Source organism: Phragmites australis, chromosome 5 (genome assembly GCF_958298935.1).
Source record: "Phragmites australis chromosome 5, lpPhrAust1.1, whole genome shotgun sequence".
NCBI classification, from domain to species: domain Eukaryota; kingdom Viridiplantae; phylum Streptophyta; class Magnoliopsida; order Poales; family Poaceae; genus Phragmites; species Phragmites australis.
Genome location: NC_084925.1, coordinates 7200555 through 7213666, shown reverse-complemented (window position 1 = coordinate 7213666; position 13112 = coordinate 7200555). Strand labels below are relative to the sequence as shown.

Here is a 13112-nt window from a genome sequence, read left to right as displayed (position 1 = left end):
CTCACCAAACCACGACCAAGAGACATGGCAGGCAACCCCTATAGTCACCATAGAAGTAGCAAGGACTATAGGAGCCCTGCAACAATGGCCATCGTACCAAACTGCATGGATGATGGAACCCATGACACCGGCTTCAAATAGAACTGGCAGCCTTCATGGAACCAGGTTGAACGTCGGTGGCCACCAACACCACCATGCACAACGACCGCTGCCTCGCTGGGCAACATGTAAAACAAAGTTGTTCCTCATGACACCATGCAAATTGCGGTAGGCGTCACAGGACCGACACCCCCGCCGGTGGCCGCCACAAATCCAGGGCCGACCGTGACCTACCCAAAGACAGCAGCAATGTAGATCCAACCTAGGGCTAGGCACCCTACGCCTCCTCGTGCTGATCCCATCCATGCCAAGCGAGCGCAAGGAAAACAGGCATACCGGCATCGGCACCAGGCCCAACCAGAGCCGAGATCGGGCACTTCCATCCACAGATCTCAAAGCGCCATATCGCGGGGCCATCCCGAAGCAAATATACCAGACGGAGATCTCGATCTACAAAGTGCTGGGCTACTGACAAATTTCTGATTGAGTGTTCTTCATGGCATTACCATATCTTTCATATCAGCAGACCTGTCGATAAGTTGTTGGGATATTGATTGAGCTTGCCTAAAGCCGATTTGGTTGTTACTCCCTCCGTTTCTTCACAGTACTTGCATGTGTGGCGCGCATACGAAACGTCACAATATTTAGGTGACATTTGATACAAGAGGATCGTGCTTAACCTATATAAGATGCAACAGTATGTCCAGGTGATTAATATAAGCATGGCCTATTTCAATTAAAAATTGAACTTTGAAGAAAATGTACTGAATATTACTAAAAACTTTCGTGCCACTATGTGGTCTGCACAGATATTTTCAGAAAAAGGGAGTTGCTACCAAGAAGCCATTTGAGTCTAAACAGTGCCAAAACTGACCTTTGTCATGGCAACAAAACTTCCCACTGACCTACAAATTAAAACCACTCTCCATGATTGATCACTAATAGAAATAGTCACGCATGCGCTCTGTTCGACCCCACAAAACAATTAATCATTATCCGCCAAGGGCTCGCTCAGGATAATTTGACAATATATAGCATGTTTAAGACGCGCATGCTTTCCTTCTGAGCATTGGCCATGCTGGCTGATGGATCGATGTGACCGACTACGGTTGACCTGAAGCTATAATAAGCTAGTAATAACTAAGGGCATGATTGATAGGTTCTGACTTTTTTAAAAATGTTAAATATTTAATTATGGGATATACATATATATAATAAGTATATTATATACGGACTAGATATGTCATGTGTATATTTAACAATTTTGGATATTATAGAACCGAATTCGCGGTACCTGATACGTCTGGAATCTAGAAAGTGTATACTAAAAATGTCTCGATTGTTTACCCAATTTAAGAAGACTAGTATCCAAGACAGATCTATCTACTTAGACTATAAAGAAAATGACTCTCTATTGACTACAGCTAGATATAAAATGATACATCACCCCTATATAAGGCGGGGACCCAGACCCCCCAGGAGGACTTCTTTATTTTCGCTCAGCTATTGGAGGTAGGTATCAAGATCTTAGCACAGGAAGAACTTGACGAATTTAGTTCCGGATTAGACTAGATTTGATCTACTCTTTTTAATAGGTTAGCCACATTGTCTGTACTCGAATGAATACATACACATAATCATCCACATAAGATGTAGGGTATTACTCCAACTGGAGGGTCGAATATGTATACATCGTGTGTGCCTCGCTTCATGTTCGATATTTGATCTACGAAGATAACCCCATTATTTCCGGACACATTGTCAGGAATAAATCCTCGATAAGAAACGTTTTGATTATGAATTCTCTCTGTAAATATTTCTCTGGAGTGGAAATTATTTAGCTAGCTCGCTAGATTCGATTCCTTAAAAGAGAAGATAATTATACAATTGACCAATCTACCCTTGTCCTAACATATATTTTTTTGCATTAACAAAAATGAGTGCTGACGAAAAACTTTAATTTAAAAAGTACCTTTTATATATTGAATTTAGATATTTAAGAATGATATAAGTATATTTTTCTCAAAAAGTAGTTTGATAATAATAATAAAAAATCTTTGATTTACAAACATATTACAAAAACATTGAAGTTGTACCCCACCCCACCCCCTCTCTCTCCCTCTCCCGAGCCACACTGTCCAGCTCCGGTGCGCCACTGGCAGGTACAACTCTCTCTCTCTCTCTCTCTCTCTCTCTCTCTCTCTCTCTCTCTCTCTCTCTCTCTCTTCGGTTCGGTGGAGTCAAAGCCGTAGATCGCTAGCTTCGGCCGCCGTCACCCCTCACCACATATCTTCGGCTCCGGTCACCCCCTATCGCGCGACAGGCGAGGCCCAAGAGGTGGTGATGGGCGATGGAACATCGGGGCCCGGGCGACGCGCGCAGGAGAGGTGGCGACGCGCGACATGAGATACAAACTGAATCCAGATGGGGCGACAGGCGCATGAGGTGGCGGCGGTGGCTAGCGTCGCGGGCGACGGGGGCAACGGGTGCAACAGGAAGGGTCGGACTAAATTGAGCTAAAATACCACTTGGGTTTTCGAATTGTACCTTATTTTTTCCTATTTTCCAATCTAGTAATTTAGATTTTGTTAAAAGAAAAAACTAAAAAAAGTAGATATAAGTTTCCGATCTTGAGAGAAATTCTCAAATAGGGGAAAGCACTCATTCCTTTTAGTAATTGCCCACTTTGGAAAGGTTAGGGCCACGTTTCTCACATGAAACACCCCTAATCCCATTTCACTTAGCCCATTCAAGTGCCCCGAAATGTTTCGCCCGTTTCTCTCCAAAACGTTTCGCTAGGAGGTGTGTTTGTTACAGAGGGATGAAACGTTCCAAATCACCCGTTTATCTCCAAAACGTTTCTCCAGGAGGTGTGTTTGTTACAAAGGGATGAAACGTTCTGGATTCACCAATCCAAACGCACCCTAAGACTCCAGTGAACTTCAAATGTGTTTCTCAAATTATTCATCAACTAAACGAACTTCAAATTACTAAAGAATTGAAATTGGTTTGTACCTAGCTAGTCTTAAGAATTCAATACTCTTCTTTCTTCTAGGGCGGGTGCTCTATCTGATAGGGAGATTGTTAGGGGCATGAACACTGTTCATATTGCTTTTTTTTTTCCTTTTCTTTATTGTTTGTCAATTTTATATCTTACATACAAAGTCGAGTTTGATTTTAAAATTTTACATAAAGCTCAGCCCAAAAAGCTCGCCGTCAGCCTCTTGCCACCCAAACCTTAGCTGCACTTCAGGCTTTTGTGGCTCACAGGCATCCTCGGCGTGTTCATCCTTGACGATGTAGTGCGGGGTTTGGGAGCTGTGCTCCTCCTCCTCCCTTCCTTTTCCTCAGATCTGGCCTTCATTCTTGACCAGAGCTGTTGGATTTCGCCATGGTTCAACAAGTGTTCCCTGATGGCGCCCCTGCTTCGTTGCCGAACTCCTTGCTAGTTGTGTTGCATCATCAAATGTCGGGTGCTCGAGACCATGATCCTATCTCTTGGATCTTCTCGCTCTCCATCTTGCGGCCCTTCCTCCTTCGCGGTATCCTTCCCTTGATGGGTGTTGGATGGTGGTAGGTGGAGGTTGGATGCGCCGTGAAGGGTGTTGCCAACCTGCTAGGGAATTGTGCTCGTGGGGAAGTCTTGGCCTTGTCTTTTGATTTGTTAGGGAATTGTGCTTGTGTTGTGTCTCATTGTTGTGTCTTCTGAGTTCTTATTGTATGTTGCATTGTGCTGCAACTTCTGTTGTAATATGTGGATTTGCCTCACCCTTTAATGAGAAGTTCAAGTCGGCTCTGCGCCTACCGTAGTTTTCCTTAAAAAAGAACCGTTTGAGCTTAATCTGTGCCAAAACTGACCATTGCCATGTGAACAAAACTACCCACTGGCATATAATGCTGCTTTCAGACGTTATTGACAAAATAGATAATATATAAAATCTATATTAAAAAATAGATAATATATTATTATATTTATAAATATAGTATGTGTATTCATCATCTTATTCATAAAAACAGATTTTCGATATACTGTACATAAGAAGAGACCTAAGTGTTTTTAACATATCATATACCGAATACAATACTATACACCGTATTAAACATATAAAATGTCGAAAGCCGACCGTATGCAGTGCATGAGATACATGCACGTTATCATTCGGCACCGAGCACTTACCAGCACCGTCTACTCTGTTTTCTTGTTTCGAAAAACAGAGCAAAGCTGCTTGCAGGGCCTCCCTGCTGCAAAGCATGCAGTAGCGGCACCTTTGGTCGACGCGATGGTGTGTAGCTTTTGCTAATTCCAAGGTTGCAAGATTTTATCTGCTTCCTGCTCTGCATCTCTCTCGCTCCTCCTTTTCTCCATCTATCAGCAGCCAGCCACATTCAGCTCCGCTCTGGCTGTTGCCCCAGTCAAACCATTTTGTTCCCTTTTTGATTTCTTTCTTCGTCCTATTTCTTTTATTTTCTCTCGTTTCTAACAGCTTTCCTTCGAGAGAAATTATAAAGAGAAAAAAGAGAGAATTCCGTCCTGAAGGAAATAACTCTGAGAATCCCGTCGTGAAGAAAACCGTTATAGCGCTGAAGGGAACGAAAATCCTTTCACGACGGAATTTTTATCCCCGAACAAAATCCGTTGGACTTAGTCTCATAGCCATGGGCCTAGCTCGTCCGCTCGTGCCCCCAAAAGCATCACACACTTTGCCTGCACAAGTGGGCCCAGTTGTATTTTGCATTTAAGGTGTCGATAATATGCACCGTATTTAGCATCGTATGGGTAGAATATAGCTGATTTTTAGTATTTTATGTGCTGAATATGACACTGCACCATATTCGATATATGAGGTGTTAAAAACACCGGGGTCTCACTTTTTTTTACCCGGTATACTGAAAACTCATTTTCAGTTATTGAGGTATCGAATACGTATATTATATTGATAAATACGGTAATATATTATCTATTTTTACAATATAAATTTTGTATGTTATCTATTTTATCAATACTATCTTGCTCTCCATGTTTCTATGCTTTACACCTACCCCTTCTCATTCCTCGAAAAATAAAGGAAGAAGCTGCCTCGTTCTTATTTACAGGTTTGAAGAATTTAACGAATACTGACAATTAAACCAGAAATGAACCTGATGCCCATTTCATGCCTTTGCCTGAGCTGATAACTGTGACTTCCACTGCTGTATCGTGGCACGCAACGAATGGTTCGGGATTATGGATGAATGCGGAAGCTTGCACCTCGTAACAGGCGATGTCTTGTGCCTCTTGAGCCAAGCTCTGATCGCGTAGTGCTCGTAAGTGTGACCATCAGCAGCGACATGAGGATCCTCCATTAACTCCTGCGTCGAAATTCTTTGATTTTTCAGTAAACCTAAAGGGGAAGAGAACCAAAGCAGATGCAGTCAAGTTGCAGAGGACTTACCTGTGTTATAGGGCAGATGAAGTGGCTTGGTACACTCAACATTGGATTTCTCAAAGTGACAGCAGAAGTAATCCTATGCAGAATCTCATCGAGCTTCGGCAGCACCTCTGATTCAAGATCAGGCCTATCCCTGCATTTCAAGGCCGTGCATCTCAACCCGAGCTTCGTTAACATCTCTGCCTCAGCAGCTGGCCAATCAGTCTGAAATTTGGCGAGAATATCAGGAAGCCTCCCATTTCTTATAGCGTTTTCTGCGCTCACAATGAGCCCATTTGGGCGCCTTCCAGTCAGGAGCTGCAGGATGACGACTCCGAGGGCAAACACGTCCGATTTCGGCCGAACGGTCCCGGTCTGCTGGTACTCAGGGTCCATGTAATACAGGGTGCCGGCGACGATCGTCTCTCTGTACTCCGTTTGCCAATCAGGCACAAGATCTGATATGAGCTTTGCGAAACCGACGTCGCCGATTTTACCAACGTAGTTCTTGTCCAATAAGATGTTTGCGGGTTTCAGGTCACGGTGGACTATGGGCTCTGGGTTTCTTGAATGCAAGAAAGCAAGGCCGCAAGATACTTCAAAGATGATATGGAACCGGAGGAACCAATGCAATGGTTGTTGTCCTTTGTTGTTGAAGAGCTGGTCTTCTAGGCTTCCATTCTTCAGGTATTCGTACACGAGGCAGCCGATTTCTGGACAGAAACCAAGCAACAAAACCAGGTTGGGATGCTGAAGTCGGCTGAGAATCTCAACCTGCAAAAAACCGCACAATCGAATTGCTTTAGACAACATCTCGTTCATAAGAAAAATCAATAGCGTTAATGGCTTAATGCTCTATGCATATGTATGAATTATGCTATACACCATGATTACCTCCTTCAGGAACTCATCAGTTTTGTCAATGGAATCTTGCTGAATGACCTTGACAGCTACTTCAGTGTGATCAAGGGTGCACCTGTACACATACCCATAACCCCCCTCACCAATCTTCCTTTCTTCAGAGAAGTTATCAGTGGCAAGCTCTATATCTTTTTTCGAATACCGCCTACATCTCTTGCTCTTTGACAAAATAGCGTCCACGATCTCTGCCTTATCCACAGAGATCATGGTAGCAGCCATTTCTGCCTTGTGCCTTGAATAAGCCTCTCGGGTGAATGATCTTTTAGCCTTCTCAACTTGGTTGATGACCTCCAGCTGTTTTGCCTTCTCATCTGCTACTACCTGCTTCAAAGCTTCCTCCCACTCTAGTGCATGCTCCACCTTCCTTGCTTCTTCAGAACACTCGGTAGAGAGTACCTGAATCTGTGTGACATCAAGACAACACGGATCTTAACCATGTAAAAATATAATGAATTACAGTTAGGAGTAGCCTGTTGAGAATACAGCTTAAGTTATTTTGGGGGAGATTAATGCAGAGCATAAAACGGTCAACTACGGGACTAACATGACCATATAGTGGCAGACTGGCAGTAAGTTCTGAAGATACCCAAAAGCTGCAGAAGAAATTTAAACCTTTTTCTTAGCATGTACCAGATCTTCACAGGCTTTATCATACGTGACTAAGGTTTCTCGTAACTCCTTCCTCAGTTTTGCTACTTCATCTATAGATTGACACTGTAGGAAAACATGTTTAGCATTTCCTGGAAGCAAGTACATCTGAAATTGCGCATAAGCGCAAAGAGCACAATTTACCATAGTTCATCTGAATGCAAATACTAGCCAAACATTCTAAGAGTGAACGATAGATCTGACCTCTTCGCTCGAGTTCGAGGCAGAATAAGGAGCTTCCCCCAGGGAGCTCAGAGCATCATAGCTTTTATTTCCTTCTGTTCCTGATTCATTTACACCAGTACTTCCTGAGACGACTTGTTCGCAACTTTCTGAACTTGGAACAGCGTTAGAAGCACTATAAGAGCTGTAGACTTGGGAGAATGAATCTGAATATGTCTCATCATCAGTAAAGTTGTCAAACAACAAAGTCCTATGTGTTTGTGCAAATGCTTCATGACTAATCGACTCGATCCTCAAGTGTGAGCTAGACTCTGCAAAATGAATATCCTAAGACAAAATGAGCATATAAAACAAGCAAAAGAAAACAAGGCTTCAAGGTACTATATATAGGATAGAATAGAAATAACTGTAAGGACTCAGAACACACCGCCCGTCTGAGGATATCTTGTGAGTTTCATAATTAATTTTCGTTTGGACACAACAAATACATTGCATGAATTCTGCGTAGCTTGAAGGACAGTACTGGGAACATCTGGGATGCTCAACACCCTGCAGGATGAATGGTGCAACAATTGAAGGTCGGTAAATATGATACTGCTAACAGAAACCGAAGTGTTAATGCCTCATTGCAAGAAACCATTATGCATATATTAGCACCCTCAATTGGTCCATGTTACGGGTGATAAATAATAAATAGAAAATCAGTAATTACAGCAGAATAGAACTGTAAAGCGGCCCCGAATCAGTATAATAGATTCAGTTATGATATGGACAACCAGGGAAAAACATTCTGAATCAAGAGAAGACCAATCACAGTAAGCCAGAGTGTTCTGGAAGCCAGCATCAGGAAGCTAGCAACAAAAAGTAAATATAACTAAAAATGAACTACCGACAAAGAGTACTGGAAGCAATAAACATGAACTCACCTCTACATTTCCACCAAATTGACTATTGACTGCTAAGTCGAAATATGGCATTATGGTTCAGACCCACCCTAGTAGTCTATGAACACAAACCAGATGCTCATGAATATTCAAGCCGATAATCTATTACACCTACAACACATCAAGCACCGTCCAACATCTACTGATTCTCTCAAGAAAAAATTTGAGTGAGCCAATGGTCCACAAATTCAATGGGAATCTTCTTCTTTTTTCTGCGTACGGAGACTTCACATAAAAAGCTCAGTGTGATAGGGAGAACAAAAATCAGTTAGCCAGTCTAATTAAAAAAGGACGTTTTCTCATCCCACTCAGTTCCTCACCAAGAGAGAAATAAACCAGAATTTCCCACATGATCTTTCGTTTTTGGATTAAACGCGCATGATCATTGCAGTCAGACATCGCACCTCACTGAAATGTAAACACCGAGCATCTATAGTAGACACAGTAGAAGCATATGAAGCTAAACTTTTTTAAATAATATAACTACAACTTTCGATCTCTGCACCGACAAGATGAGAAACCAAGTTGAAATGTGTTTTGATTTGCATGTGATGAGTCATTGAAAATGTTAGATTTGAAATGATTTTAGTTGGCATGATCTTGTTTATAGCTAACCAAAGTTTGAACTGGAGCAGACTGTTTCAGAGTCTAAAAAATTATGCCTCACCGGAACATCCGGTGTGTGGGTTTTTGACCACATCAAATAGTCCGGTATTACGGTGAAGTGAGCACCAAAGCATTTTCAATACTGAAGCAGAAATTGAAGCAAACACTGGATGGTCCGGTGATAGACTTAGAGAGCGTTGTAGTATTTTTTGCAGAAAGTAGATTTTTAGCACCAAGTTTGATTATACACGCTGGATAGTCCGGTGTTGAGTTTGTAAACACCGGAGAATGCGTCAGACCTTTTGTTGCAAAGAAATTGCAGAAGGGTGGTTCGGTGGATTGGCACACGCCAAATTATCCAGTGATGGATATGAGATCAGCGAAAATTTTCACCGAGACTTTTCTTGTAGAGATCAAAATTTTCCTGAAACAGATAGCGCTACACTCACCGGATGGTCCAGTGTTTAGGAGCAGAACATACCGAAACATCCGATGTTCACATTTTCTGCAAACGATCAAAGAGGGCCGGACGAAGTCAAGGGTGATCCTAGGTGTACACATGAAAATCAAGCAAAGTATGAAAAGGACGATGAAGACGGCGTGTTGACAAAGTCAAACGAATGGGATGCCGATGTAAGTGACAAGGTAGCTCTTAGGATCGGGAGCGGAAGAGAGTTGCCGGCGATCAAGATCGCAAGATGAAAAGACGCGTCATCATCAGAGCGCTTACTTTAGGTGGAAGCAAGTGGCGGCTAGTCCCGCTTTGAAAAGCATGCTAGGGTTTCGCAGTTTGGCCTCAAAACTGTATGAGAACTAAAGGAGTACGTGGCATGATCGTAAAGCTTGTGTCAAGGAGGACCAAGTCGTGCAAATTTGTTATATATGCTTGAATTCCCCTTCTTCTAGTTTCCCTCTCTTGGTTTCCTTGCCTTGTGTGCAAGGTTTTTCTCTATTGTGTTGATTTTCGTTTTTCTTTTTGAGCTGAAATTTTAACACCGTGGGAGGTTGTTCTTTTTTATGGTAAGGTATAAAATTCACACACACATGCATATATGATAGGGTCTTAAATTCCCTTACCTTTAGACCGTCATCTTAGAGATCTTCTATACCCAGTGTTCATCTCTCGATTCTAGAGTGATCTTTTCTTAAGATTCAACCTATATGTCGGGATGAGTCATGGATTGGTTTGCTATAGAACCTATTTATTCGATTCCAATGATGAGACCCACATTTTGTTGAATCTTCAAATTTGGTTTTTGATCTTTCTCGAAATCTCCAGACTCTCCAGTCCCATCTCTGGAGTCTCCGTACTTTCTGGGTAAGTGTAGTTTTTCCACTACGTATTTATGTTGTGTTCTGTTGTGATTCTCTTTTAGAGGTGCGTTGAGTAATTGAATAGAAGAGGACCATCAATTTCGTAATAAATTTGTTGAGACGCTTATTCACCCTGCTCTAGTCGTCACTCTTGATTTTACACAAGACGTCCAAGATACACCTAAGTATTTTTTAAAATATGCAGTCAAATTCACGTCAAGAAGTCTCGAACTTAGATGATCTAGAAGTGGATCCACCCTTTAACCAATTAAGTTATATCAAAAACTAAATGGCATGAGATCTACTAATCTCACCAAAAAGTACACTTTAATTGTGATTAAAGGCATTGCTCCGTGCACCTTTCAAATCAAACCCTCAACCAAAAAGCTGAAATTTATAGCAAAAGAAGCGGTCCTTTTTTGTTGCTCACCTTTAATTAATCTAGTAAAAATTAAAACCGCACAGTGACAATGATCTAAACCAAAACCATTAGTCCACCAATTCAATGCTAGGAAGGACAACAACCCAAAAAAGTAAGGAAAACATTTATTTATTTATTTTCTTAAAAGAAAAGCAAAACCGCACCTCCGGAACCAGCGGAAGGACGCCGAGCCAAGCACCAGGCTCCGTACGCCGGAGTCCTGAGCGTAGCGCAGGAGCGCCTCGGCCACGCCGTCGCGTTCCACCACCACCGCCTCCGCCTGCGAAGCAGTCCGTTTCTAATCAGATGAAAAGTAGGCGCGGCGCTGAAAAATGTGAGCTTTGGGGGATTCTGCTGCGCACTCACGGTCACGTTCGCGCGGCCGCATAGGCGGCGGAACGGGAGCAGCGCCTCCTCCGCGCGCGCCCGCCGGTCCCGCGCGTACGCCTTCGCCGCCTCCCGCCCCACCAGCGCCACCGGCACCCGCTCCCCCGCTGCACGCGCAGCGGCGCCACACGGAGTCAGCTGGCGTGGCCACTCGGACCGATCGGCTAATCAACCAACCAAGGAGGTAGCGCACTTACTGGGGGAGGGGACGTAGGAGAGCGGCGGGATGACGTGGACGACGGCGATGGTGGCGGCGCGGCCGTCGCACGGTGTGGCCGCGGCGACCCACCGCGCCGCGAGGCTGCTCCCGCTGCCGCCGGGGCGGACGGCGACGGCTACGTCCGGCTGCGGGCCGCCAGAGGCCATGGGTTTCGGTCCGAGGTTCGGGGCGGCGGCGGCGGGCGAGTCGACCCGCGCAAGGCGGCGAGCGAGGCGCGGGGGGGTTTGAGAGCAGAGCACGCGGGAATCAGTTGGCTGATGGTTGGGCTGCCTGGCTGCTTACTCGTAGGCTCGGCCGCTTGGGAAATGGGAAATTGTGGGGCAGGAGTGTCAGTGGCACAGATGGGTGTGAATGATCGGCACTCGCATCTGGGGTGTCAATAGGAATGGCAACGCGTGTCAAAGTGCCGGCAGAGCAGATTCGTACTCGACCCGTCATCCGAATGTTGGTATTTGATCTGCATCTGTAGAGGCTACCAGATGAAAAATTAGACTAATGCTCATACCTGTCGGGCACCCAAAACCCATGAATTGCTCACGGTTTTCCTAGTCAGCCAGAAAATCCCTCCCACAGATCAATTCAAGCATCTCATTTTATATATGTGTGTGATAGTTCAAAATATATATCACGCTCATCGGCATCACAGGAGATCACCTTACTAGAGTTCGCGATTTTTAACTCCCTCTAGTGGCCTCCTCGTCGTCGATTCCCCCTCACTGGTCGCTCCCTCCACCCTAGTGCCCTGCTCAATCTCAAGGACTCACCAGCCAACATGGGAATCGGCGGCCTGAGGTCGCGAGATTCACTCGTCATCATGCTCAAATCCTCTGTCTCCTAGGCGGTGGCGGTGAGCACGCCACACACGACATGGCGTGCAACAGCGAGCACGGGCAGGGGGTGTGGTGTGCCCGCGTGCAATGCGTAGGTGGCTAGAGGGGGAGTGGCGGTGCTCGGTATGCCAACTAGGGGAGAGGCAACGTGCGGCTAGGGACTAGGGCTGATCAAGTGAGAATCGGGAATGGATGGGTGGAGTGGGTAAGAGATTAGCTGGGCCTAGGCTATTGGGTTAATGGGCTATTAAATGTTGCATTGAGCTAGACTATTTCGTTCCTCAGGTTGATCTATGGGTACCCACGGGTGGAAAATTAGGCTCACGCTCGACCCTCTCTGTTGTGTATACCTAACTCGGCTTGCCCATGGGTGAAAAATCAAACCCATGCCCACCAGGCACGACACACGTAGGTACCCAAACCCGTGAGAAGGATTGTCATTCCTAGGTGAACTTGTTTTGGTATGAACTTATGTTTGGTGTGGTTACCACTCTACCTGAGTTCATTTGTAGTTATTGTGTTGTTCTATGGAATCTAATTAGATAAATATTTGTCATTCTTAATGTGATTTTTTTTTGTTACGGATTTAAAAAGACGCTTCTAACTAACAATAACCCCAAAAAATAGAAATAAATAAAAACCTTTGAAAAGCCACCAATACCAAATGGAGTCTTAGTTTGTTGAATGCAGTGTTTATCTGTTGCTAATCCTAGGTTCCCTTCGTGCAGATAGTTCCTCGCTAGTTGTGTGCTCTGCTATAGGCAACCACTGATCTCAATTGGATACTTGTTAACACCAAAAGCACCATTTCTGCATGCAGTGAGCACTCACTGGCATTGGTGCAACGACCACATTGCATATTTGCATGTAAAGGTTAGTGTTGGGATCTCAATCGTAATAGTGAATAGTGCTCACACAGTGAGCTAGTAATTAATAGTGTATTGACGGTTCATATCCATCATATCAATTGGGTATGCGTATTTATAGTCATACATCAACAACCTCAACTATCATTATATTAATGTTCCTATTCTTTGGAATGTCCCTAGAATGTTCCAAGTGTACTACAACCACTGAACTATTACAACATTACATTATCTAGATAATGATACATGTCTATAGTCGCGTGTG

The 13112-nt window shown here is 44.1% G+C and overlaps 1 protein-coding gene across 2 annotated transcripts; it reads right to left on the bottom strand.

Moving 5' to 3' along the window:
* Positions 1-4747: 4747 nt before the first annotated feature.
* Positions 4748-11415, bottom strand: LOC133918636 (U-box domain-containing protein 34-like). Of its 2 annotated transcripts, XM_062362599.1 has the most exons (10): positions 11129-11415; positions 10911-11038; positions 10709-10824; positions 7687-7808; positions 7281-7570; positions 7041-7142; positions 6402-6830; positions 5532-6281; positions 5239-5448; positions 4748-4804 (listed from the first exon to the last, which is right to left on the bottom strand). In XM_062362599.1, the coding sequence occupies exons 1-9, from the start codon at positions 11295-11297 to the stop codon at positions 5251-5253; spliced, it is 2304 nt and encodes a 767-aa protein (XP_062218583.1). In that variant the 5' UTR covers positions 11298-11415; the 3' UTR covers positions 4748-4804; positions 5239-5250. The 2 variants fall into 2 exon arrangements, with proteins under 2 accessions (XP_062218583.1, XP_062218582.1); XM_062362598.1 differs by lacking the exon at positions 4748-4804 and having other exon boundaries at positions 5082-5448.
* Positions 11416-13112: the final 1697 nt, after the last annotated feature.

Coding starts and splice junctions, on each gene's coding strand:
- LOC133918636 (XM_062362599.1), bottom strand. CDS start 11,297: ATGGCCTCTGGCGGCCCGCAGCCGGACGTAGCCGTCGCCGTCCGCCCC. Junction 10,825..10,910: donor GCGGCCGCGCGAACGTGACC/GTGAGTGCGCAG, acceptor ACTGCTTCGCAG/GCGGAGGCGGTGGTGGTGGA. Junction 6,831..7,040: donor TGGTACATGCTAAGAAAAAG/GTTTAAATTTCT, acceptor GATGTCACACAG/ATTCAGGTACTCTCTACCGA.